Source organism: Candoia aspera, chromosome 4 (assembly GCF_035149785.1).
Source record: "Candoia aspera isolate rCanAsp1 chromosome 4, rCanAsp1.hap2, whole genome shotgun sequence".
In the NCBI taxonomy this organism is placed as follows: domain Eukaryota; kingdom Metazoa; phylum Chordata; class Lepidosauria; order Squamata; family Boidae; genus Candoia; species Candoia aspera.
Window position 1 is genome coordinate 117171502 of NC_086156.1, and position 26788 is coordinate 117198289.

General features: G+C 52.2%; 1 protein-coding gene across 5 annotated transcripts in view; it reads right to left on the minus strand.

Annotated features, from left to right (window-relative positions):
• The window catches only part of CHD3 (chromodomain helicase DNA binding protein 3), a 55835-nt gene that overhangs the window by 6564 nt on the left and 22483 nt on the right, over window positions 1-26788 (minus strand). For 4 of the 5 annotated variants that reach the window (XM_063301654.1, XM_063301655.1, XM_063301653.1 and 1 more), the window contains exons 8-33: window positions 26548-26723; window positions 25583-25813; window positions 25169-25372; window positions 23940-24151; window positions 23042-23173; window positions 22829-22928; window positions 22499-22690; window positions 20794-20994; window positions 20142-20279; window positions 19936-20057; window positions 18080-18253; window positions 17174-17315; window positions 16687-16818; window positions 10336-10453; window positions 10003-10127; window positions 9364-9595; window positions 8653-8819; window positions 8323-8500; window positions 7529-7594; window positions 6864-6949; window positions 5604-5737; window positions 3139-3283; window positions 2568-2733; window positions 1880-1998; window positions 1237-1390; window positions 75-170 (exon numbers count right to left, since the gene is read on the minus strand). In XM_063301654.1, the coding sequence (XP_063157724.1) occupies window positions 75-170; window positions 1237-1390; window positions 1880-1998; window positions 2568-2733; window positions 3139-3283; window positions 5604-5737; window positions 6864-6949; window positions 7529-7594; window positions 8323-8500; window positions 8653-8819; window positions 9364-9595; window positions 10003-10127; window positions 10336-10453; window positions 16687-16818; window positions 17174-17315; window positions 18080-18253; window positions 19936-20057; window positions 20142-20279; window positions 20794-20994; window positions 22499-22690; window positions 22829-22928; window positions 23042-23173; window positions 23940-24151; window positions 25169-25372; window positions 25583-25813; window positions 26548-26723 (3942 nt within the window). The remainder of the gene's footprint in view (window positions 1-74; window positions 171-1236; window positions 1391-1879; window positions 1999-2567; window positions 2734-3138; window positions 3284-5603; window positions 5738-6863; window positions 6950-7528; window positions 7595-8322; window positions 8501-8652; window positions 8820-9363; window positions 9596-10002; window positions 10128-10335; window positions 10454-16686; window positions 16819-17173; window positions 17316-18079; window positions 18254-19935; window positions 20058-20141; window positions 20280-20793; window positions 20995-22498; window positions 22691-22828; window positions 22929-23041; window positions 23174-23939; window positions 24152-25168; window positions 25373-25582; window positions 25814-26547; window positions 26724-26788) is intronic. The other variant, XM_063301656.1, reaches the window with a different exon arrangement.

The following is a 26788-nucleotide window of genomic DNA, read 5'->3' on the forward strand; positions in this document are numbered from 1 at the left end:
CTGGTGCAAGTCCTGCTGCGGGGTGAACTCCTGGCCAGCAGATGCCCGTGGGTCCTTCCTAAAGCACGCGTTACCTTTCTTTGTGTCCTGCGCTTCTCCCTCCACCTTTTCCTTGCTGTCGTCACTCTCCGTGAACTTTTCATCTGCCACAAGCTTCTCCAAATCAGCGTCTGGAAGCAGAGGAGGAACATGAGAGGAGGAGGGAAGGGGAAAATGCCCACTCTGCCAATGGCCTCTGTGATCTTCCGCACAGGACACGCCCAGAAACTTCAGGGGCTGAGGTCCTGTTGTGTTTTTATCAACACCCCTCTTTTTGGTACGCTTTCAAAACGCTTCGGATGAAAATCTAACAAAGAACACGCTCACGACACACTCCTCCCGCCATCACCGGCTGCTCTGATTCTAAGGGACTTGTCAGAATCTGTGCTTCTTGCATTTCATTCCCCTCCAACTTCCCAGTATATAATTCTGTCTCCTCATACCGTTGTGCCTTCCAACTTAGGTTAGCGTTTCACGCACCCGAGGGAGGAGACTCCATTTGATAACAGAAATGCCTGATACATTTCTCATGATTTAAGGCAGTGTTTCTCAACCTCAGCAACTTTAAGATGTGTGGACTTCAACTCCCAGAATTCCGGGAGTTGAAGTCCACGCATCTTAAAGATACCAAGGTTGAGAAAGACGGATTTAAGGCTTCTCAAGACTCTCTGCTGCTTTTCCTGCAATGGATTGCCAAGGACACCTCTCCAAACACTCTCCGCAGACCTGTATTCTTTTTCTCTTCCACAGCAAAGAGCAGATGGGAATTTCAGGGTGTCATCACGATGATTTAAAAGGAGGGACTGAAAGGTTCCATGTGCACCCTTCTTTGATCATCCCATGAGCCTTCCGGTTTGCAGACCCTTCTCTTGTATGAGAATCTTTGAAACTGGCAAAGTGCTGGGCGGGGAAACCAAGTCTCTCTCTTTCTCATCCAGAATTCCCATCTCTCATCAGTCTGTCACTAGCATCCAAGAACCCTGCATTTATCTTGAAAGCAGACCCAAGACTGTAGTATTTATCCCCTCACAGGTAAGAAAAGGATGAATGCTTTCTGTTTGGCTGCATTCTTCCAGAGTGGAATGCATTTTTACTGCTTTCCAAAGGTAAATACCTTCTTAATGCTCCGATCTGACCCTTGTCATTCCCTTCCCCCTTTTCATTCTTTTTAAAAGAATCTTCTTTATAAAGCTTTACCCAATTTCTCTTTTTCCTCCTTGACCGCAGGTTCAGCTTCTGCCTCTTTTTCCCCAACTACCATCAGTCCCTCTTCCTCAGGCTTTTTCGAGGAATCCAGCTCCACCTTTTCCCCTGGGAACGTGGCAGCAACATGCTGTTCGGGCGCTGAAGGCTGGGAAATGCAAGGCAGACGGCTACACGTAAGGCTCCTGATAGAGCAGCATCGAGGTGGGCGGGGGCCAAGGACAGCTCCCGTCAAGGAGACCCTACGGAGGCCCGCAGGTCACAGCACGCAACGGTGGCGGAAGACCGGCATTTGCCACTCCCCCGAGGCCAGCAGCCCGCGCGATGCCCTTGACGCGGCTTCAAAGCGCTCAGGCTTATTTAATACCAATACTAGAGGAACATCACGTGGTCATGTCCACAAGCTAAATCATTTTTTAAAGCCTAACTTTGGAATTTGGCTTTTTCTAAAAACAAAATGGACACAACAAATGAGGACTGTAACAGGGGAGCAGGTGAAAGGACGACCGCCGGGGACCCGCAAGGCCTTCCTCTGTCACCTTCCTACCAGCACCAGGGAGATTTCTCTGGAATAAGCCTTTCAGAACAGATTCCCCCAATATCTCCCTCACGTTGTCCAGCAGGGACGAGCACAAACCTCTGCCTCCGTCTTCTCCCCGCTCCTGGCTTCCTTCTCCAGCTTCTCCTCCCTGGCCTCTGAATCCTCCTTCTCAGTCAAGACCGCCCCATCTCCTTTGTCACTCGGAGCTGGAGTAGCTGATGGAACAGAGAACACAGCAACCCGCCTCCATTTTATCGAACCTCCTTTCCTTCCCAAAAGATGCACCCCCCTGTATCCTGCCTGTCTTCACTCAGAGCTGAGCCACACCCCCGTCACTTCGAAGTCCCACAGCATTTAACGTTCTACGTATTTGTTTTACACACGTACAGGCATCCCAAGTGGCTGGGCAGCTTGCAAAAATACAAACATTACAACCATGCAGTCCATTCAGTTTAACCCACCAAAATTCAGTCTGATGTATGCTACTAATACCACGGCCACCTTAGTAAACTCGACTCTTTCGCTGTCTAAGAATCCGACCTGAAACCCCGTGAGGCTGACTTGAAGCGATTTACTCCAGAATACTAGTAGCTCTAACCAGACTCATATAAGAAGGCAGCAATGAAATCCTGAGAAGAAATGATACCGACAAATCCACCTTCCACTATTGGGCCTGAATTAAATGGGGCTGGGTGGATTCTCACACTTTGAGTGGAAGGGTTTTGGGATGCAGGTCCCCCTCGCCACAGATCCCCCCTTCCTCCCCCCTCCAGAGGATGTGTACCTGGCTTGGAGGTGCAGGGAGTGTTGGTGCAACTGGGTTCTGGGGTGGTGGTGGTGGTTTTGATCGTGGGGGATGAAGCTCGGGAGGACTTTTTGGAGTCAGCACTGGGGTCAGGCATCAGTTCAGGCATGCTCCAGCGGCCGTTGATATGTTCAAACTCCTGCACCTATCACGCAAACGACACCCCCCGCCCCGGTGAGCAAGCGTATTTCAGACTGCAGCGACAAGGGTTACAAAAATAAAGCAGTACAAAGAAATAGAGAAGTCTACCCCACCAAATTCTTGGTTGGAATTTTACAGAATGTCCAGATCAAGAAGCACACTGTTTGCCAATGTACGGATTTACAATGATGCACTTCAGTCCGTGCTAGAGCCCCCCGAGCAGGTGAGCTCCACAGCCCCTCCACCCCACCCCGATCCCCCTAAACAAATCAGAGCATCTTTTAAACCGACACATCCTTCTTTTTCCCTTGGGGAAAGAAGCCCTGCCCACACCAGTGCCAAGTAATCTAAAAGGGCGCTGGGCGCTTCCTCGTTATCCATCCGCCTTTCCTGCCCAATGGCTCCGTACCTTTTTTTTAACCAGAGACATGACGCCTATCCGTGTCAGGACCTGCTGCCTGGAGAGACCCTCCCTCGGCACCCCATCAGCGAAGGTCTCCGACCCATCCGCACCAGGCTCGCAGAGATGCCTCATGAACAGGGAAACGTAGGCCCTGGGGAAACAGAGAGAGAACCCGAGAGTCCACCCGGGCCTGCTCAGGGGGGGCAGGAGCAGCTCCCTCCCAAGGAACGCTAGCAACAGTCGGGCCTTTTCCGGTTGGAAGGAAGTCGAGTGTGGCTCCATACAGGTCCACGTTCCTTGCGGAATTCGCTCTCGCAACAGGTCCCGAAGGCCGTCAGCTGCGATGGCTTTAAAAGGCTGTTAGGCAAATTAGGGAAAGATAAGGCTGCCATGGCCAATCGCTACTCCCTCCTGCTCAGGGAAAGGATGTCTCTCAAGCCTTTAGACCAGTGTTTCTCAACCTTGGCCACTGGAAGATGGGTGGACTTCAACTCCCAGAATTCCCCAGCCAGCAGTTCTGGGAGTTGAAGTCCACCCATCTTCCAGCGGCCAAGGTTGAGAAACACTGCTTTAATTAAGGTAGTTTGATCTGTTGCCCTTCAAGAATGTCGCAGAGCAACAGTGATTAGAGTAACTCACGACAGCCCCCAGACCACAAATAGGAGGGTGGGGGAGGAAGCTTCCAGGAGCCGGAGTGGAGCCTTTTAGGCGGGGGTCCTAAAGCAAACACTGCCCCCCGCCCGTGACAAAAGGCCATGCCTCTGAAACTTTCCGTTCCACGCGTCTGCCATCAGATTCTCTTCTTACGTCTTCACCCAGAGAGCAGAGGGCTCTGTAGCTACGGACCAGCCTGGTGGAGTCATGCCTTAGGCTCCCCAGTGCACCTGGCCACAGCTTTCCCTTGGTCTGTGTCTGCCTGAGGGAGAGGAGGTCACCTCTGCACTTCGCTCTCCAGGAAAATACAGACAGGAGAATGCTTGGAGAGGGTGTCAGATGAGTAAGAGCCGTCATCACTTGGCAAGCGAAGCAGCGGGGCGACTCCGCGCGCACGCTCCCCTCCTCAACCCAGCAAAACAAAGCTTGGCACAGGAATAAAACCACCTTCTTTAACTGTGCATTTTCCATCCTGCCTGGGAATCCCGAGGGAGACACCAACGAAGACAAGCTCGCTCAGCAAGCAGAGAGGGAGGGGAGCCAGGATTCCGGCAGGGATTTCAACTGGAGAGAGGCAAGAGGCAGAGAGGGAGGAAAAGCCAAGGGGTGGGTTGGGGGGAGGCTGCTGACTTACGGCTGTCACTGTTTCTTAAGTGCCCTTGACGGTCCCTCGTGTGCGGCTGGAGCCCCGCTTGTGGCTGCGGCAGCTGCAGCTGCAGGGTTAAGCCTGTCCCCCAGAGAGCAAGCCCACTGAGCGAGCGAGCAGAGGTTTGGCAGGGAGACCGAAAGGGAAGCATTTTTTAGGTCTGCCATTTGTCATTCATGATAGAAACATGGAAACCGAGGGAACCGCTCTCACAATCTTCAGGAGATGTGCCTTTTCCCTGCTTCCTGAAGACCACAAAGGGCCAAGTAAGGGCCACACAGCCTGTCCGTTTTTCCACCTTCATCGCATCCACAGAGGGCTGGCTAGTGGCCCTTTCGAAGCTGAACCATTTCCTGCTAGAGAGAGATGGTCCACGAGAACGCTTCAGGCCCACTGTGGAGAGTATTCATGTCATCCGACAAATAGAACTGCCTGGGCCCAGACTCCCGCTGGGCAGGGCTGGCCAAGACAACCGAGGCACAATCACGCTTGGTTACCCGGGAAGAGTTTGATCCTGTAATTCCTGAGGAAGTGGTCAGGGTGCTTGGGTTGCTTGACCCAGCCACCTACTGGCTAGGTCCATGCCCCTCCTGGTTGGGGAGGGCCTCACAGGAGGTGGCATGTGGTTGGGTTCATGTGGTGGTGACTTCTGAAAAAAGAGGTGGTTTCAACAAGGAGGCGGTTGGAGATGCTGGTCTATTAGCCTAGAAAAGAGAAGATCACTGGGAGATCCGATGCCTGCCTTGGAGTATCTGAAGGGCTGTCCTGTAAAAGATGAGGCTGAATTGTTCAGAGTCGTTCCAGAAGACAGGACAAGAACAATGGGTTTAAAGAAAGTAGATTTTTGCTGAACGTCAGAAAACGCTTCCTAATGGTAAGAGCTGTTCAAAAATGGGACAGTGTTTAAACAGAGCCTGGATGCTCTGGTAACGGATTCATGCAACGAGCAGAGGAATAAACAAAATGACCTCCAACATCCTTTCCGGTCTTTTCATTCTGTGAATGTAAGGACCATCTCATCTTTCAGACCACAGTGCCTGAAAACAGCCATTTCTTTTTAGTAAAATTAAAAGATTGCACATATTGTGGCCTGCATAGTAGGTTTTCCCCACTGGTGAGGGGATGCCTATTGCCTATTGTAGGATACAATTCCCAGACAAGAAATACCTACTTAAATTCTTTCTCCGTCTTGCCCCGCAAGTCCCGAACCAGCCACTGAGAAGTGAAGGCATCCTGGGGAGGCATACCCCAGCGCATAACAGCATTCAGGAAGGCCTTACGCTGGCGGGTGTTGAACCCCAGCACCTGTGGAGAGGCAGCACAGAGGCCAAGGTCAGCCCCGCAACAGCGACAGGACAGCTGCGTCTCAAACTGCCGTAACTCGCTGAAGAAACGGGCGAGGCAGCCACTTATCCAGGGGGCGTAGCCTGCAAGGGAAGCTGCAGAGTCACGTACAAGCCGCAGAAGATTATTTTTAAGCTTTACCGCTTTGAGAGCATTTGTGGAGACTGAACGCCTGAACTACCTTGGGTGGCATGGCTGCTGCGTGATTAGACTAGAACGCGTCTTAGTACGAAGAGGAGCGGCAAGGAGAATAGGTTGACCGTGAGTAGCTCAAGAAGTACCTTGGGCTGCACACGCCTCAGCTGGATTAAAAGGGCAGCCCAAACAAGGCAAGGACCAGCCTGCTGCCCTGAGCCGAGAAAGGCAGAGCTTCTTCCTCCTCTGGTAATGGGGAATATGCACTGCCGTGTGCAAAGCGATTCCCGCTTTATTTTAGGGGGCGAGATGGAATCTCAACATGTGGTTTATTTTCCCCAATATCACTCTCAAATAAGGGAAAAGAGGAGCATGTTTCTTGCCACCCCATAATAATTCAGGTTACGCTCTGAGACGATAATGGGCGTGGTTTAGGGTGGCGAGGAATGTGGGGCGGGTAAGTAACTGCTCCTGGACTAAGTAGGCTTCGAGATCGTTGATCCAACTGGATTACGCGTCAATCCCGGTCCATCCCCGCGTGTTCACGGCACCAGTATACAGTTTGTAGGAACGAGAAAACGCTCTCGTGCTAAATCTTTTAAAAAATCGGCTCTTGACGCGCAGTTTCGTTCCCGCTTTATTGGAACTGGAGAAGGACAGCAAATATACAAAGTGCAACATTTGCATCCTGGGTTTTAGAGTTGGGCAGCTAGTGGAAAGGGTTGCACAGAACTGTTTGTATATCGTGCCCAATTACAGCTGCAATTCTTCTTTCCGCTGCTTATAAAAGCTTCCTCTTTTCCTTACATCTCCACACAGTCTCCATAAACGAGGTTTCCCAAGTAAGGCTTTTGTATCCTCCCTCTCTTTTTACTTTACGCACCAAAGTTTGACCCCAAACCATCCCTCCCTGCACCCGTTCCCGCTGCATCCCACAGAGCTCTGCTCTCACCTCGATGTTCCCACCAACCCGTGCCAGAAGTGGGGGAAGAGGTTTGTCCTTCTCATTCCGAAGCTGCCGTCTGGACTGTCGGCGACCTTGATGTGCAGAGACAAGAGAGGCAAGTCTTACAAGCACGCATTTCAAAACTTCCGGTATGGTCGGGTGCCCGAAAAGCCTCCACCCGGCTGGGCAGAAGCTGGAGCAGGCCTCACCGAAGTCTCCAGTGCCACTCTGCCCAGCGCCACGCATTCATTTGGACCGGGGGAACCAGGAAGAGCCACCTGGCAGAGTGATTAGGAGGACTGCTGGGTTCCCCAAAACCAAGCGAAGCTGGCTGCCATTGCAGAGCCTACCATACACAGCCTACCAGGGAAGGGCACATCTCGCCATGTTTGTTAAGTGCATTAGAACTGGCTACAGACCACGTTTCTCAGTAACACAGACAGGCGCAGCTCTGATGCCAAGTCGTAAGCCCGGCAAGAATTCTCTCTCCTCCCGGATCAAAGCATCAAAATATCCAGTTTAGTTTTCCCCTGTTCCGTTGGGCAGGAGATTATAATCTGCGTGGACTGAACGCCATAAGAGAAAGGAGGCATTCTAGATCAAATGACTGGGCTCTGAAAGACCCTCAGACCCTTTCAGGCCTGCAGCACAAAGACAAAGCGAGCCCTCACCTTCTGGCCTCTCGTCAAAGTCTTCATCCTCCTCTTCGGAGCCGACTGAGTATTCAGACTGATTGTCTGAAATAACAGCACGCCAGTTTGCAAGCGATACAAGATGGTAATTGTTGAAATGCTTCTTCCCTTCCCCCTAACCCCAAAAGGAGGTTCAGAGGAATAAAGGAAGTCTGGACCCTCGGCGCCGGCAGTCTTTCCCAGCCCTGCCTGGAGATACCCAAAATGCAGCCCAGCGCCTTCCCCGCTTATGCATTCTATCACCCAGCTCTGCTCCCGCTCCACCCTCAGATTCAGACCCAAACGCCCAATGCAGCTAGTTGACCCAACAGTGCCTCTTTGGAGTTCACCCATGAACCCAAAGTACAGGAGGATGAAACTGCCACTTCCTTTTTTTTTTTTTTTAAAAAGCTTCCAACCTGCGATCAAACTGCCGTTACTTTTTCAGAGGGGCATGCATAAGAACTGTGTGTTCTGCCAACTTCCTTCCACCGCCAGATGGGAGACCCATCCTGACTTCTACGGCCTGCCCCAAAAGCCCAACCATCAGGCGCTTCCGGTGGACAGGGTCTGGAGGACGCTTACTTGGCACGGGACCCACAGCTCTGAGATGTGTTCTCTTCTATCCGCCATCTTGTGCACCTGACTTTTGCTACCCCGTTCGATGATTACTTGTTTTTAGCTTTGTGATTTTAAGCAAATGAAGTGTCAGGTGCTCAGAGCTGGAGCCCAGTTGGCAGGGGATGCCAGGAGGGTGCCGCTATTCCCAAGGAGGCCATTCGTGAGGCACCGACCTTGGTCCTCTTGGGCTGCGTCGTTGTAGTTGACTTGCTTGCGCACCCGCTTCCCTTTCCCCAGGTTGCGAGCCAGGTCCTCCTGCTGCTGCTCGTAATGGTGCCGCAAGAGTTTCTCCCAGTAGTCGGGGTCCACGTTCTCCTCCTGCTTGATGATCTCCCGTTCGATCTCTTCAATCTGGGAATGCGAGAGAGAGAGAGAGAGAGATTGAAACCCACACGCACGCAGCGTGAAATAAGCGTGGTCACTTTTGCACCGGCTGGTGCCACCCCAGCGTTTCTGCCCAAGACCCAACAGCCACAATCACCCAGCTGGCCCCCCCAACTGACCTTATCCTCTTCCCGAACCACATACTGCGCCACCTTGAAGGAGCTGAGGTACTCGTTCATGTTCTGGACGTCGGCATCGTCGGTGGCATCCTGGTTACGGTCCAGCAGCCGTGCAATGGCCTCGTTGTCGTAGTGGATAACGCTGCTGTCCTCCTCTTTGTTCTCGCCTGCCCAGGATGGGGAGGAGAAAATATCAGGGCCGAGGCCCGAGGGGTTATTGCCCTTTTGTCACCAAACACACTGGGGGTATGATAACCGGATTTCCCCGTGAATCCGCCCAGAATGGTTACAGAAAGAGAAAACTGCATCCAAATCCACAGGCCTGAGATCCACTGCTACACCTGGAGATCCAGGTCCCATTTGTCGGAATTCTGAACAGTCATCGCTCTTGTTATTCATTGATTAAATGTATTTTTAAGCTGCCAGAACCAGAAGAGACTCTTGGTGACTTACAAGAACAGGTAAGGATTAAAACATCCATGGTAGGAATAAGACAACAACAAAACCCATAAAGATAAAAATCATACGACATAAACCGCAAATAAAAGAAACAGAAATAGAGACAGCAACATCCACATTCAGGGGAAAGCTCTCGGAAACAATCTCGTCTTTAAAGGGTTCCAAAAGACCAACAAGGCCAGACTACTGCAATTAATTCTCCTTTGGGTATCCCCTGAAGATGCGAATCTTAACCATCATCTGCTTCCTCACCCTCATTTTCATCCTTGAAGAGTTCCTCAGTGCCGAATTTGAGGATGTCGTCCAGCTCCTGCTTGGACATGCTACCCGACTTGGAGCCCAGCCCCGGGCGGACCACCAGGTGAGTCAGCATCATCTTGCGTTTGGCCACCTGCGTGATCCGCTCCTCCACTGAAGCCCGTGTTACAAAGCGGTAGATCATCACCTTGTTAGCCTGGCCAATTCGATGAGCTCTGCTGAAGGCCTAAGAGGGATGGTGGGGGGAACAACCCAAAATATTCGTATCAGTGTGAAATGAATCAAGGACACACGAGATGGAGGGAGGGAGAAGAATGAGCGTGGGCTTTCCAATACATTTGGGGCTGCACAAAGACATCAAGGAAAGGCTGGGAAGTTGGAGAGTGTAAACTGGGGCTTACAGCACCTACAAGGAAACCCGTATTTCTCTCTGCCAGGCCAATGTTTCACACACCTCATTCCTCAACCTAAATCACAACAATTAATGGAGTGGCTTGCTTTGGATGAGCCGGGCTCCCTCTGAAGAAGCAGGCGTGCAGCCTGAAAGGATACTTTGGGCTGATCCAAAAAGGATCTCCTAACGTTTGATGCGTCTTCAGCGGGAATGACAACTTAACAGAGAGGGATACTTACCTGGATATCGTTATGAGGGTTCCAGTCGGAGTCAAAGATGATCACCGTGTCTGCCGTGGCCAAATTGATGCCCAAGCCGCCTGCTCGCGTTGAGAGCAGGAAGCAGAACTGCTGAGCTCCTGGAGCTGAAAAGGAATGCTCTGGTGAGTGACTGACGGGAAAAACCAAGGAACAGGAAAGGTGGAATATGCAATATTCGGAATGCTGTTGGAAGACTCTGGCAGGCAACTCCTTGCTGCAACAAATAAGGTCACAGAAATCTCAAGCTATAACAGAGCGAGTCCCTCTCCTGTCTGTCTTCATATAGTAACCTCAAACGGCCTTCGTACTTACCATTAAACCTATCAATGGCTTCTTGCCGCAGGGCCCCAGTAATGCCCCCATCTATCCGTTCATACTTGTACCCTTCATAGTCAAGGAAATCCTCAAGAAGGTCCAGCATTTTTGTCATCTGGAAAAGACCCCCATCAGTGAGACTCAGTAAACAGGTGAAGGAACGTTGAAACCTTGCGGTCATGAGAAAGTAACACATTTGTCTCTCAAAAAACTGAACATCTTGAGAAAAAGTAAAGTACAAGTAACACTTTTTTTTAAGTTCTCAACGTTCACTCTCTTTTTTTAAAAATAAAATGCATTATTTATTATTATGCCGCACACCATTTCTTCAGGGGCTGAGGATACTGTCTCAAAGTAATGGCATCTGGTAAGTCAGCGCTACAGTGCACCCTTCAGCTGCGCGTGGCCTTTAAACAGAATACAAGGGGTCCCCCTCCAGAAAGCGGACGGGGGCAGGCTAAAACTAAATTTGACTTGATTGAATCTGAATTGTTATTTAATTACAGTTAATACGATTCCTTGCCATTCTCCCTTGCTTTTGCTGGAACAAATAAAGCTGCGCCGGGCAGAGGGCTGGACAGGATGATCCCAAACATCCTCTCCAACCCTCAGATTCTAGGACACCCGCCCGCAAACGAATCTTGCTAGCTTGTGAACAAAAAAAGCACCGGGCTTTGACGCAGAACGTACCACCCCTTCTTTCAAACAGCTTCTATTTTACTTCAAAAAGCACCCTTCTCCGTAGCGAGAGGATCACGCAGGGCGAATTCCTGCCCAGGCTTCAGAAGCAGGAAACCGTGTCGTTTGCTCCTCCCCTTCCTGATGAAGCCCCCGTCCCCACCAAAACTGGGCTCCTCTTCTCCTGAGTCCTTCCTCAACACCTAACGCTGCTTCTGCTGTTGGGTGTTCCCGCTTGCTTAAAAACGACTTCGGCTCTTTACTTTCTGGCTTCTTTTCCTCCCCCGTCGCTGCTCTGCGTGACTAGGGAAGAGCGGGGAAGCAGACGGGGAGGCGCGGTTTAGGCCGGGGGAACCCCGCGTGGGGAAGCTGCTCGCTCGCTCGCTCGCTCGGAGAGCTGCAGGAGGGCTTCTCATCGGCACAGCAGGAGCAAAGAAACAAGCTGGCGGGCCCGCGCCCAATCTCGCAGCCCGGGTCCTTGGGCATTGGCTCCAGCGCGTTCTCCCTTCCCTTCCCTTGCCAAAGCCAGCTGACCGGCCCCTTCCCGTACAGAGCCAAACAACCTTGCCTTCCGGGGCTCTGTCGCCCGCGCCAGCAGGACACAACAGCCGCCTCCGAAGACTCAGAGAGCCATCAGTTGCAACTGTGCCTTTGGGGAAGCAAGAGAAAATTCTGGGACTTTTAATGGCCAGGCGGTTCCTGTTCCCAGGACGGAGGGCCATTTTGTTCAAAAGCCGATAAATATTCCAGTTAAAGCGTATTTTGAGTGATTCGGTTTATGCAAGAGGGAAAAAAAATTCTCCCACTATGTCTTTTACGTCTAGCTCTCCTGCTTGCAAACGGTAAGATAAAAAGGCGAAACGACGCACAGACAGATGGCCTAGAAATCAGAACAAAGGGAGATCATTCCTTTGCAGGGTATTCAGGGGATAATGTGGATCAACGTGAGAACAGTCTCCGCCTCATGGTCCAGAATATATTTATCTGTCTCCGGAGGAGCTAACTATAGCCTCATCTGAGCTTTAGTATGCAAGCTACCCAGTTTCTTCCAAATTAGTTGTGCAGAACCTTGCAGAACCTTCCAGTGAATGTCCTTTCTTGCAAAACCAGCCAATGCAGGCAATACCCGAGTACAAGATAGCGAAGTGCTTTTCAAGTTAGGCTTGACGCTTGGGGGCTACAGGGACCAATGCTGGCCACCTTGAACTCTCTCTCTCTTCCGGTGGCAGTCCTGTCACTTCTTTGATCCCCCCCACTCTGCCTTCCACTTGCATCGCATACCCAAAGTATGCAAGGTTCTGCTTGCTGATCACTGCCTCGAGGGAGTAGCCGGTCTTTGTCACCTTTAGGGCCGACTGATCCATGCTTGCAGACCACGGTACCCTTAGGGACCGTCTCGGGTTAACGTTTTCTGGAAACCCGGGGAGGGGGCCAGCCTGATCTGCATCAGAGGTTGTTCTGAAGTACTGGAGCTGCCACAGCAGATCCTCCCCAGTTTTTCTAACAGGTCAGAATGGTACTGGTTGGAGCCGACGGTCCTGTGGGCATCCAGGTACCGAGCCACAAAGAGCTGTATGGGTCAGTACCAGCAACTAATCAGTAACCAGTGCAGGGCCCACAGAATCCATGCTACGCATTCCCAATGCCCAGAGCCGGCAGGCAGGCAGGCCGCCACGACCTGGACCGGCTGCAGCTTCTGAGTAGTCTTGAAGGGCAGACCCACATGAAGTGCACTGTCATAGTCAAGCTGGATGGTAACAAGGACTTTCATTACTGTAACCTGGTTCTCCTGCACCAGGCGCAGCCACAATTGCCAGACCAGCTGAAGCTGGGCACAGGCCCTTCTGGCCACGGCTTCCACCTGCTGATCAAGCAGGCCTCCAAATCACAGACCTGCTCCTGGTGGCAACAGGGGACCTCTGGGGACAAACGGCAACTCTGTCCGACATGGGCTCAGCTTCAGCCCACTCCTCCCCATCCAGGCCCTCCAGCCTCGAGGCGCCGGGCAAAGACACCTGGTGACGCGCATCCGCAACTGCGGGAGGCCCTTCCTCGGTGGGTTCGTGAAGATGTCAGAGAACTCACCAGCTGCCTTGTGCCCCTCTGAAGCCTGCACGTACTCGTCAGTAAGCGATGACGGGAGGAACTAAGTTTCACTTGCCCACCACCCCTTGCACCTCCCTTTCTTCAGCGCACAGCGTGTTGTACCGCTTCTGTCGATTCAGAGCTGCTGACGCTGTAACAGCCCCTTCCGCGGCTTTAAACAAGTCAGCGGGCATCCCACCTTTCTGCGGCTGGCATTTTCCCCTTCGACAGACACCTCCTGCTCTTCATGCTTCCCTTTCTAGGGGAGCCGCTTCCTGACTATATTCTCTTCCTGCAGACATGGGGCATCGTGCAACCCTGTCCCAACCTCCTAAGCCTTCCTCAGATCTTCTCCATGGCTGCTCTTGAACAGTCCTACTTCAGCTGCAACCATTTTGCAGTTGTGGAGTCCTTGGCGCTCTCTGAGCCTTGGCCTCAGCAGCACGGACTCCAGAGTTCAACCCTGAGCTACAAATATTTGCTTCGACTGTTTTGTAATTCTCCTGCCTTGCTTCGTTTGCCTTGTTCGGTTAGATTCTTCTGCTGGTTTATACTCTTAACTAAGGTATCTTTGTCCTTTCCTGACTGAAGATCACGTTCTATATTCAGCCGTTGCAAGTTGTTCTTGCCCGAGGGCTTCATCGCTCGTCTGCCTTTGCGTGTCTGACGGCTTGTCCAGAAAACGACTGGCAAACAAGGGGGAGCTTCTCGCCAAACCTTCCTGAAACTGACCCGAAGGGGCAACAGCCTGATCTGGGTTTGGGCGCTGAAGAGACCCTTCTTCCTCTCAGGCTTCACCACGGAAACTATGTATCTCCAAAAGCATTTTTACGCTCTAAATCCCCCGCAGCCAGCGCAAGGGGGCTGCCACTATCCCACGAGAGATGCAGCAAGTCTTCCAGAAAACGTGCTGCCTCCCACCACTAATCCTTTTCTATCATCCTTCAACAGCGCAGAGGGGCCAGAATGAGCCCCTGCTTGACCAGCACGAGTGCTGGCTGGCCGGGCAGGGAAGTCCAAGACTAGTCAGCGTGGAGCGTGAGTACGCCGAGAGCCACTCAGGACCACCTTGGCCACTCCAGGCGGGACCTCGGCACCCTCCCGATCAACGGCAAGGCGCTGAGGCTCTTCTGCAGCTCCCCAGCGGAAGAAGCAAGAGGAGCGAACGCTCCGAGCACAGGCTGCCCTAACGCTTTCTCGTGCATTCCCTGTGGTTCTCCGAGTAAGACAGGCCACACGTTAGTGCTGCTGACAGCACTTGACTGTTACAAAGACCAGCTTTCAGAGATAATGAACCTGACGAAACCGCAACTGTGGTCTCTTCCTGGCAACCTAACTCAGAGACAACTTCATCATCTGGATCCTAAGCAGCCATATAGAAACTGAAAGGAGAAACCATCAACTTTTTTAGCCCCGTCATATCTCTGAACCATCATTAACCAAAAGGTCATTAAGCGAGGACTACCTGCGTGTCAAAAAGTGAGTGACCAGTATGAAATAAGTGTGTTAGGATGGTTCAATTATGCATAGAAAATGAACAAAGATCAAGTTGCAAAACAAATATATGCAGAAAAAGCAAATGGATCAAAAGGAAGGGATTGGATCAAGTTGACAAGACGCTCAAAAAAAAAAACAAAAAAAACCAGGAGTGAGACATTTAAAAATTAAGAAGCAATATATGAATCAGTGTATGCACAGGTTGGAAGCTACGATGATTTGCAAAAACAGAAAGATAAAAGATATACAGGTAGTCCTCGCTTAACAATGGTAATTGGGACCGGCAACTCCGTCACCAAGCAACACGGTCATAAAGTGAAATGTCACTCGACCACGGCAACTTACGACAGCAGTTGCAGCAGTCCCAGCTGCCAACAGGCAAATCCCGTTTGGTCGCAGCTTCCCACAGTCAAGGGACTGCCATTCACGACCTCCCGCCGGCTTCCCCATTGAATGGCAATCACCCGACCACAGGACGCTGCGACGTCGTAATTGCGGGCCGGTTGCCAAGCACCCAAATCGCAATCGCACAACTGCAGAGACACTGCGACGGCTGCAACTACAAGGACCCATTGTAAGTCCGCCTTGTTCAGTGCTGTCGTAACTTCGAATGGCCGCTGAATGGGTGGTCGCTCAACAAGGACTCCCTGTATCGTGAATGATATTGGCGTGAACTACATTTCCCTTCCTTTTTACCTTACGCCTTAATTTCATCGGCTTACTCTCTCTCACTCCTCTTCTGCAGTCGGCATCATGTCGCTTATCCCGAAAGGAGCAGCACGATGCGTGTAGATGCGTATCAATGCAGTGTATGAATCACAGCACATTCCAGAAATCCTAAGAATCACAGCACGCTCCACCGGAGCAGCTGCATCCTCAGCAGCTTTTTCTGTAGATGCACCAGTATCTGGTGTATTCCGGGGAGCTCTCTGAACTTCTGTAAGCGTATCTGCCACTGTCACACACTGGAGAATACTGAATGCGGGCGGAGGTGACATCTGTCCACGAACTCACAAGCAGTCCAGCCCGGTTTACAATGTCCAATAACCTTGGTCCATAAGCCTCATCCTTTTGCAGGGGTTTATTTCAATAGGTGCCCCCACAGTTGTCAATAGCTGCCATAGGCAATCACAGATTTCCATATATCCCCAATACGGTCTCCACGCCAACGCAGCAGGGAACACCGATTCTTCCCGTGCTTCTTGTTGGTGTGAGGATAACAGGACCTGCATCCTTCCAGCTGCTTGCTGTTGCCATCAATACTGTCAGCGAGTCTCTCTCCTTCTCATGTTCTTCTGCTCAAATTTAGGCGCTGTGTCTTTTTCTCCAAGCTCGTCCGTGGAAATGAAGCATGGGGGTTCGTCAAAAAGGAGAGGAGCAAAGTCTTTCGTGGGATTTCCTGACTCCTCTCTGGGACAGGCTGATGAAAGCTGCCGTCTATGCTCTCCTCACACCAATGAGAAACAATCTGGGTCTTTTCTTATTTAGCCTTTGTCTATCTTAACCTCGTACAGGAGAAGTAATTTCTTCACACCAGAACCAGGACTACAGGGAAACCTTGTTTTAATGGACCGGTTGGGATAAGGGTGGCTTATTAATTAACGACCCTTCAGCTGGACAGTATTCACCTAAGGCAAGCTGCATCCTTTCCACAACAATGTCACCACCACAAATGATACAAATTACGCAGCAATTTATGTCATCTGCCTAATGACATTATGCGAAGTATGGAAACGATGTCCTTTGCAGCAATTTGTCATTTGCATAAAGCAGCATTAATTGGTGTGAAAAAGGAACCGGTTCATCCCTTACGAAGTCCGCTACATCCAGATCCAGTGAATTGAGGTATTACTATATACTTTTATTACAAATCATTCTGAAGGACTAAGTAGTGAAAGAAGCATTTTAACCCCACCTTAAAAATAAACATTTCTGCAAACTCCCCCACCTAAATTATCCTAAAACAGTCGCCTTCCTACTCCATGACGTTTAGCCTGTGCGATCTTGTGGCAAGCTTCCCTGTCTGTTCCCCTCTAGGCTGCTGGTCCCACCCCGTTCTACGCAATCCATATGCCAGCCCAACTTTACCTGGGAGAAGATAAGCACTCGGTGGCCCTGCTCCTTCAGTTTCCTCAACATCTTTTGCAAGAGCATCAGTTTCCCAGAGGCTTTGATGAGAGCGCCCCCTTCGTAGGCACCGCTTGGCAGCTTAGGGGATTCCTGTCACGACAAAAGACAACTTTCACTATTAGTGCAAAAAGCGACACCTGGCTGGTTCTTAGTTTTCGTTTTCAGATGAGCAGGGAAAGCCCAGGGAACTGGAGAAATGAGCCGGTTTGACCACCCAGGATCTGTCCAATCGCCTCCTAAGATGAAACGTGAATTTAAAAAATTATCCAGGGGTTTCTTTTCCAGTTTCTCCGGTTAGATCCTGCCCACCTGCCACAACAAATTCCTGCTAGTGATGTCAGCGGAAGAGAACACAAAGCTGAGGGCAACAATTCCCGCTGCCAGGGCAGAGCAAGCTGCCCTGGCCCAACCGGCCCTCTGGCCACCGCTGAGCGGGGGAACATACCATCGCAGCAACAGGGAAGAGGTAGGGGTGGTTGCAGCATTTCTTCAAGTCCATCATGATGTTGAGCAACGATACCTGGTTCCCGCCACCACGTGAGTTCAAAGCTTCAAAGTTGCGAGTCAAGATGTATTTATAGTATTTCCTGATTGGGGAAAAAGACAATATGAGGAGGGGGGGGGGAAACAGCATAAGGGAGACGCTACAACCCACTTAGCCACATCAGCACGTACAGTAACTTGGTGAAACAAGGAACCCCGTAAGTCCTGCGACTTAGCTTGTGACACAGTCAACCCAGTCGCTGAGCTAACCCATTTTCTGGGTGCGTTCAATGCCCTGCACCGTGGCCACCATTCCACACGGACGTAAATGCAGCTGCTAGGTCTCTAACCAGCTTGGCTAAGCAGACTGTGCAGACACACACAGGGGGCCGTGCCCATGGACCCCCCTGTCAGCTCTTCCTACAGGCCAAGTGATCTGGAGAAAGACGACCGGGTACTGCCCACCGACTCCGAGAGATAACCGGTTTTGCCAGAAGCTAACCACTGAAGTGTTTTCAGCACCTCAAGCCCGACTCATCCAGTCTCTAACTCGGTGTTTCTCAACCTTGGCAGCTTGAAGATGTGTGGACTTCAACTCCCAGAATTCCCTGGCTGGCTGGGGAATTCTGGGAGTTGAAGACCACGTATCTTCAAGCAGCCAAGGTTCAGAAACACTGCTCTAACTCAACAAACTCCTGGTCCTTATACAAAAAATTTTACTAACACCTGGAAACATATATTATAACTCACTCCCCGCCTTACTTCCAAGCACACACAAACCCTCAAAAACCCAGGCCATGAATCCTCCACGGAAGGGACCTGAGGATACTCTGCCCGTTTCTAGCTCCTCCCCCAGTCCTGCCCGTACTTCTGCATGGGGCTCAGCTCCACCCGAACAATGAGCTCCGTCTTGGCTGGCATGTTCTTGAAGACATCAGCTTTGAGGCGGCGCAACATGTGGGGACCCAGAAGATCATGGAGTTTTTTAATTTGGTCCTCTTTGGAGATGTCAGCAAATTCCTCCAGGAAGCCTTCCAGGTTGCTGGAGAGAGATGCAACAGTGGTTACGCTGGAGAGTAAAATGCCATATGCTGGGGCAGGAGGAAGGCATTCTGGCTTAAGAAATGGTATCCAGATGGGAAATGAAAATGACCCAGCATTGGGGGGAGGAGGGGGGCTTAGTGAAATCCACCTCCTTCCCCCTCAAGTTCTAAACAAATCATGCATCGTCAGTACCCTTCCTGAAACATAAGGATATTGTCCTTGTTCTGCCCCACCCCCCCAACACTGCCTAAGACATAACTCAAGAGCAACTGAAACTGCAGTCCTGCAACTTCCTAACTTTAAACTTTCCTGAGTTTTAAAAATCCAAGTGGCAGGAGCCATTCCACTGCTTCTCTAGTCCAGCATCCTCTTTCACAGGGCGGCCAACCAGATGCTCACAAGGACATACAAACGTGACTGAAGAAAGCAATTACTCACAAGAGTTGGAAATCAAAATCTAAAGGAGCCATTCCAACTTTCGAGTGTAAGTATCAGGAATCCTGACTAATCATTCACCTTTGGGAGAAAGAATTCCTCGCCAACACTGCTCAAATTCTCAGAAAGAAATGTCCAACTTTGTTAGATCAAAGCTAAAAAGGTTTCTGAGACCATGTTTCATTTGCTAACCCCTAATGAAGTACAGGGGAAGGTGGCAGGATTTGGGTTGGATAGAGAAATGATGGGACAGGATGGATGGAAGGGAAGTCAATGCTAAATCCTTTTGTTAGCAACCCTGTAAGGTAGCTCAATGCCAAGCCCCAAAAGACAGCAACTCTGATTATTTACGTCAAGCTGGGTGTGGGGTGGGAGGGACCTGAAGGAAAAAAGGATCTCTCCCTCTCTCTTCGTCCCACTTCTAAGTTTTAAAGCCTGAACCTGGACATACGAGAGCAGCTGAGTTTCCTAAAACTTGGGAGAATACAGGCCAAAGCATTAAAGTGCCATCTGCTCCTCCTCCTCCTAACAGTGTTGCTTGATACCTCTGTCCTGCTTCCAATGGTGGGATGGGAGGAGTTGTCCCTGGGTCTTCTAAGACAAAAAGGACGTGCAGGGTTATCAACAAACAGAGCAAGTTCCCCTGGGAGCGACCAAAATGCAGAATGTTGGCAATGCACAATCTGGCCAACAGAGGGAGCCCGTTTGCCAGACACAAACTTGAAGACCCAGAGAAACACCTGCCCGTTTTCCAAAGCCGCCTCTGCATTGCACACACACCCAGGTAACGCCACAAAGTAGATGGCTGTTGTGTGTACCCTTCAGGCGTTACGAAGGTGAAGCCTCAGAATTAGGCCTGACTCCTGGTGCCACGTCCATATACAGGTTTCCTGGCAACAACACAAAGCCGTTTGCCCTCGGCCTCTCTGGGATGTTTCTTCAACCTCCCAGTCTCGCCCTAGGACTCCCTGGTACTTAAGAGCGGGGAGGCGACAGACCCCTTTCCCCTAGAGCTCTAAGAGAGGGGAGGACAGGCAGAAACCCCGCGGCTTCCAAGCTGGTTGACTGCCGGATCCCAAGAGGGCAAAACGAACCTCGATGCAGATTCGGAGAACAGGGGGCAAGGATGGGCAAACCAGCCGAGGTACTTCCGACAAAAAGGAAAGGCAGCCGGACCAAACGCTTCCCGCCCTGTCACCAACTGACTTTTACAGCAAGGGGGAAGGAAGCGCAGCACAGCCCTACTTGAATCTCTCCGGCGTGAGGAAGTTCAGCAGGTGGAACAGCTCCTCCAGGTTGTTTTGCAGAGGAGTCCCCGTGAGCAGCAGCTTGTGGTCGATCTTGTAGCCATTGAGCACCCTGAAGAACTGAAATCGAGAGCCGCAGACATAAGGGGCCCGCGGCCCTCTTTCTTCTTCCTCCCTCGCCCACCGCAAACCTGCTCCCCTCACCTTGGACTGATTGTTTTTGAGCCGGTGAGCTTCATCAACCACAAGACAGGCCCACCGGATAGACGCCAAAGCAGCCTGGTCGATGGTGACCAGCTCGTAGGAAGTAAGCAGGACGTGAAACTTCACCTGAGCTTCTCTCTAAGGGGGTGGGGGGGAGAGAGAGAGATCTGTCACCAGCTCCACACTCCTGCCCAGGATGCATGTCCACTGACCGTCCCTCCCCTCAGCAAGAGGTCAAACCCATATTCAACATCCGTTTCACAAACGCAGAACGAAATTAGATGTTTATACTCCTCTCAAAGAGAGGAGGGAAAAAAGGAAGAGACCAGTGTGGCCCTGCTTAAGGGCTGCTGTCCCTTTACCCAAGTCGCCCAGGACCGTGGCTCATCTGGGAAATCAACACAAACAGATGACCCAGTGTGGCACTGCTGAACACAGCCATGCTTCTTGGGCAAGAGCGCAGAGTCCCTGCACATTTTAAGGCACGCCGTCAAGGTATCCCAGTGGGACTTTGAAGGGAAGGACGCAACACGGTGCCCTTCAAGTCCGAGACCAAGAGAGCAGTGAGACCCCGTTCACAGCGGCCAACGAAAGGCCCACGGCAGGTTCCAGAGTAAAGCAGAGTGCAGCAGGAGAAACCTCCTTCGCTTGCCTTCATTTTGAAGGCCTTCTTGCCGCCTTTCATAGCGTTGTCCTCAAAGGAAAACTCATTCTCGCGGATGATTGAACGGCTGTCCTTGTCTCCTGTGTAGGTCACCACGTAGAAGTTAGGCGCCCACATCTGAAACTCTCGCTCCCAGTTGATGATGGTGGACAGTGGGGCGCTGACCAGGAAGGGCCCCTTGGTGTGGCCCTGGGTGGGGAGGAAAGGGAGAACAGTAGACCAGGCGTGAACTAGAAGGAACTTGCCAGCCTATCGTGTAATGTGACAACGTCCCGTCCACCCTGACTCAGCCCCACGCAGCAATTCTCGGCCGCTTTGCTTTTGGCTCCCGGGAGCTCAGCTACGCAGAGAGAAGCCCATTCATAAAAAGCAGGACGCCAGAATGAGCGAGGTTCTCCTGTGGCTCTACTGGGATCACTGACACACAGCCAGCCACAGCAGCTGTTCACACAGAAATAACAGCTGTTCGCAGGAGAACCCCTTGCCTGCAGCTGACACACACTTCCTACCAAGGATTCATTCAGCATCAACGCCGCGCCAGGCACAGCACAGAATGCGGGTACAACACAGTCACGGCCCAAAAGGCTTAGCAATCAACATCACGTAGACGTTAGCAGTCGTGGGGAAAAGCCCATACTGCACGGCAGAGAGAACGCTGTGTTGGGAGCATCATGCAGCGGCGCACATCCCTCTCAGAAAAGAAGCCTGTTTGGGCCTCCTAGATGCATTCAAAGCGGGTAACTAAATATGCTTCCCCAGGCAGTCATAAGCAGAGGGGCTGCCTAAGGGCAGGGGCCAAAGCTTCCTTAGGACAAATATAATTGCTACCGAGATTCTCATGCTTCTCTGTAAAGCAGTGTTTCTCAGCCTTGGCAGCTTGAAGATGGGTGGTCTTCAACTCCCAGAATTCCCCAGCCAGCCAGGGAATTCTGGGAGTTGAAGTCCACCCAACTTCAAGCTGCCAAGGCTGAGAAACACTGCCATGGAGGAAGGAGGAGAGGCAAAACCCGTTTATCTCATGCTAAAGAATCAGCAGCTGAAGCTGTCAGAAGTTACCAGCTGCTCAGTTACAGCAGAAAGACACACACACACACACACTTTGTAAAAAGCAGCTTGAGTGGTTCGGCCAAATGTGTTGGCAAAGCCAGGGTGCACTGGGAAGCTGCTCTGGCAAGAGGAGCGAAGTGGGGTGCAAGGGAGGGGTTCAACAGCCTCTTCAGGTCTGGCTCATGCAGACAGGCAGAACCACGCAGGAAGAATCTGGCACTCGAATACTCAGCGACTTGGAAGCCCCAAACACGGCACAGGCTGAGGGAATAACCACGTCAGAAGAAGGAAAGGCTCTCTTCTTGAAAGAAAGCCCGAGTGAAACAATGGCAAGGGAAAGAGAAGGTGGATGCTTCCAGACACAAAGATCCTCTTCCTGCTAACCAAGAGAGGACACTGCAGCTTTTCTATCTTTGCAGCCATAATTTGGGGGGGGGGGATCCTGCAGGGGGTGTTGGAAAGAAAAAAAATGGGGATGAAAGGCGAAAGGGCAGAAAAAGGTGCCATCTGGACCCCCAATGAATTCTGTGGACGAGCCAGTGCGTGGGGGGGGGGGGTCTGTCCAAAGCAAAGCAGCTTGCGCGTAGCTGAACGCTCTCTTGCCGTCAAAAGAGGCCCGCGGCCAAGGAACGGCGTCCCGCCTCACCTCTCTGTAGAGCGAGTACAAAAAGACGATGGTCTGGATGGTCTTGCCGAGGCCCATCTCGTCAGCCAGGATGGTATCCGTACTCTGGGCCCAGGAGAAGCGCAGCCAGTTGAGGCCTTCCAGCTGATACATGTGCAGCGTACCCCCAGTGGACGTGATGAAGCGGGGCTGGGTTTCGTATTTCACGGTGGGCTACGAGGAGGAGAGGGGCAGACAGGTAACTCCAGGGAGCCCGGTTCAAAGCGCGAGCCCAGAGCTGCGCTCTCCCCCCTCCATTGGCCAACCACGCCCTCTGCCCTGCTGCAGCACAGGAGTCGCCCCAGAACTCACATCATTTGTGGGGGAATTTGGGGGGTCGTCCGGGGTCAGTTCCTTCTTTTTTTTCTTGTACTTCCTAGGCTGGGCAGGATCTTCTCCCATAATTAGTTCTCTGGTCAAGGAGGAGAGAAAGACCGTCACAGGTCCCCGCCAGAGGCTCCTAGTATGGTCCACAGCTGGGCTGACACTGCTGTAATCAGCTCCCCCCAAAACACAACTCCTTACCTGTGCAACCAGTAGGCCTGCTTGTGATATTCGTAGTCGGGAATGGACATTTCATCCTCTTCCCACGTGGACTGGTCGTAGGAAAGGTCACGCCACTTCACCAGGTAGTGATAGTTGCCCTTTTTGTCAATGCTGCATGCAGTAAACGCACGAGGTAGGGAGTGGGAGAGAGAAGCGGAAAGGGAACAGCCACACAAGGTTTACTCTTCTGCCCCACACCAGGAATCGTTGCAAGGCTGCCAAGCAGCCGGTAGCATCAAGGAAGTAACAAGCACAAAGTCAAACGCTTCTCACTGGGAGTCTGAATGCAACGAATGAGAATAAAAAGCAGAAAAACAAAACGCCACCGCCTCTCTCAAGGCCATATCCAAATGGCAGGGAAAGGATGCCGTGGTACGGAGCTGCCCGGTGCCTTCGGGAGGATGGCGCTGGGAGCCTCCTATCTGGAAGCACCACAAAATGGCCTTTGGGAGGATCATCCTGAAAAGCCCCCAAGGCAGTGTTTCTCAACCTCGGCCACTCTAAGATGCGCGGACCAAGGCTGGCTAGGGAATCTTAAAGCGGCCGAGGTCGAGAAACACTGCTCCAAGGGAAGTACTAGGCTTTGCTTCCCATGACCTCTCCAGCCACAAGAACTGGGATGTCCTAAAAAGAAAACTGGGGTTCCCAGGCTCGCCCGGCTGCCATGCCTCTCACAAACCCACAACTTACTCTGGGCCAGCTCTTAACCTACGCAGAGCACATAGCAACGCCCAAGACAGGGCGAGCCTGTCTCCTAAAGCCTTCCGGGTCTTGAAATGCCCAGCAGCACGCAGCACTGACCGTGGGTAAAGCACCCCGCCATGTGAAGGAAGACAGCAGTGAACGCCAAGACCCCCCGCCCCGAAGGGGAACCGACCTGTGGTTTATGACACGATGGATAGTCATCCAGTCCGGCTTAATGCCGTAGCGGTAGTAGTTCTCTTCCATCTCGGCGTAGAGAGGGTCCTTGCTCTTCCTCTTCTCGCTCTTGCCATCGTCATCGCCGGAGCCGTAGTCGAAAGGCGGAGGCTCGTCCATGTCGTTCTTCCGCTGGTAATTTCTATACATCACTAGGTGGAAAATCTCAAGCTGGGATGGAAGGGGCAGGGAGGAAGGGAAGGAGAAGGGCAGAGCAGAAGGCGGTGACGGTCAGAAGAGCGCCCCCGTGCGCCAAAGGCGCTTTTAGTCCTGGGGCTAAAGCCCATTTTCCGGTACGACACCGGTGTCCGCAAAGCAGGCCTTTGCGGCTGTGCGGTTCTCCCACACCTTCGGCCTGCGGGCCGTTCTAGAGCCAGTGCAGGGGGGCCCTTTTCACGCCTTGCCACCTCGCCCCGTTCCTGCTCCTTCCCTTGCTGGCAGGGACTGCCAGGGTCCAGTCCGTAGGGGGCACGTTATAAATCCCACCGCGAAGGCTAGTATTCCGGCAGACCCACAAACGGTGGGCGCCTTGGGACCGGAGAGAGGAAGTGAAGTGATCTGGCCCACACCCGGCGCTGTTCTCCTTCGGTAGCGCGTTGTAGAAGAGGGAGAGGCAGAAGAGTCCAAGCTGCCGACAGCGGGGTGCTCCAGAGATGACAGCCCCGTCCATTTCTTGCAGCAAAGCATCGCTTCACCGGACAGAGCAGCGTTTCTCGACCTCAGCAACTTTAAGAGGTGCGGACTTCAACTCCCAGAATTCCCCAGCCAGCACATGCTGGCTGAGGAATTCTGGGAGTTGAAGTCCGCACCTCTTAAAGTTGCTGAGGTCGAGAAATGCTGCGATAGAGCCATCTCGATTGGGCATAAACTTTCACGGGCTACAATTCACTTCATCGGACAGAGAGATTATTATCCTGAGGTACAGATATACCCATTATTTGTCCGGCGGTAAATAAAATGTGCAAAATACAATTATATATCAAAAAGGGCCATTCGGAAAACTCAGACCGATCGGACCGGCCACTGGAAGCTCCCGATCCAAGGCCTCCAAGCTCTGCCCGCACGGTGCTGGCCCAGAATCCCCACGGGCCGTTACGATCCAGGGTGGCCTCCCGGCTTCTCTGAGGCCTCTCGGTTCGAGCAGGCCGCTGCCCACCTCTCCCCCCGGCGCAGAATCCAAGGGGGTACCTGCAATTCCTTTATCCAGGAGCAGTGCCAGTAGGAGAGGCCGACCCACTTCACAAAGAACTCGCGCTCTGACCGTCCCTGAAGCGTCTTTGCCGGCTGGTCAGCCGGGTTGCTGTCGGGCGGCAGGGGGGCCGCGACTGGCGTCGGGGGCTCCCCCCATCGCCAGTGGAGGATTTTCTGGACACGGCCCTTTAGCACGGGGCACTGCGAACAAGAAAGAAAGAAGCTGTCAGAAATCAGGGAGCGTATCCAGCCGGCACACCTCCTGAAGAGAGTATCGTTTGAGTCTTTCTGGCCAGCGCGAGCGTTTGAAGATGGAGGGGACCGCTCCTCCCCTCAGCCTCCCGTGCCATCCCACCCACCACCCGCCCTCCGGACTCCGTTATTCCGTCCGCTCCTTCCCAATGCCCTCACCGTGCAGCGGGGACACAACCACTCCCCGTTGGGGATCTCGGGAAGTGGAGGGTTGAGGCAGTGGATGTGATAGGAAGAGATGCAAGCGTCGCAACACAGCAGCTCGCCGCCGTCCTTGCAGACGCGGCAGTACTCCATGTGGTCGTCCTCCTCCTCCTTCTCGCCATCGTCCAGCTCTCCTTCATACTCGTCCTCCTCCTCCTTCGGCTCCCACTGCACCCCTTCTTTTTCCTGTAAGCCGGGGGACATGACACCGCCCAAAAAGAGAGCTGGATTATGAAATAGGAGTCAGTGGAGAGGAGGGCTTGGAAGTTCACAGAAGCAGCAAAGCCAGAGCGTGTCCGGCAATGACGTGCAAGAGCATGGCTTTGAAGGGGCGCTAAGCATTAGGAGGCCCAGAATCGCTCGCCAGAATTTAGGATTCTCTAAACAGATCAAGGCACAGGTATCTGGTTCTGGATCTCAGTACATCCCCAAAATAATTCTCCATCTTTACTGTTACCAGACAGCTGATTCTTAGCCTTTGGCGTGCAGAAATATACGAGGGCTTGTTAACAGCAGGTTGGAAACCACAAGGCATCTTAGCGGACAAAACAGAGTCCTTCCTTAAACCCCAGCCCGTCTCCTTGTCCCTATGCACACAGCACCCCCCAAAGCCCCTTTCCTTCTACCATCCCTCACCAAGCACTATTTTAAATGGAACAAACAAAGCATGCTTTGCAGCCACGTGAATTAGTAAAAGCAAATTCATTATGTTAATCAGTAGAATCTGAATTTTCTAGATTTTAAGTGCAGGTATCATTTTCCTTCAAGCACAGAATTTTGGGGCCCTGACATGTAAGGAGAGCGGGACCCCACATCCAAACAGCAGCTCCAGCAAGCTACCTCCTTTCTTGGAAACGGAGGAGACAGGAGGTGGGAGGTGCTAGTGTGCAGAGAACAAGGAAGAAAGGTGAGCAGCTTACACAGTGGGGGCAGCTCCACTTGCCCTCGGGGGCCTTGTCTAGCTCCGGATCCAGGCACACCAGGTGATAAGCTCTGGGACATGAGTCGCAGAGGATGATCTCCCCGCCCTGCTGACACACCTCGCAATAGTCTTGGTGGTCTGTCTCGTAGCCGTCTGCCTCTTCTTCACCAGCAACTGCCAGCCGGGAAGTGGGGAGAAAGCAAGAGGGCGTGAGGCACTTCCCTACGTTCCAAGGCACG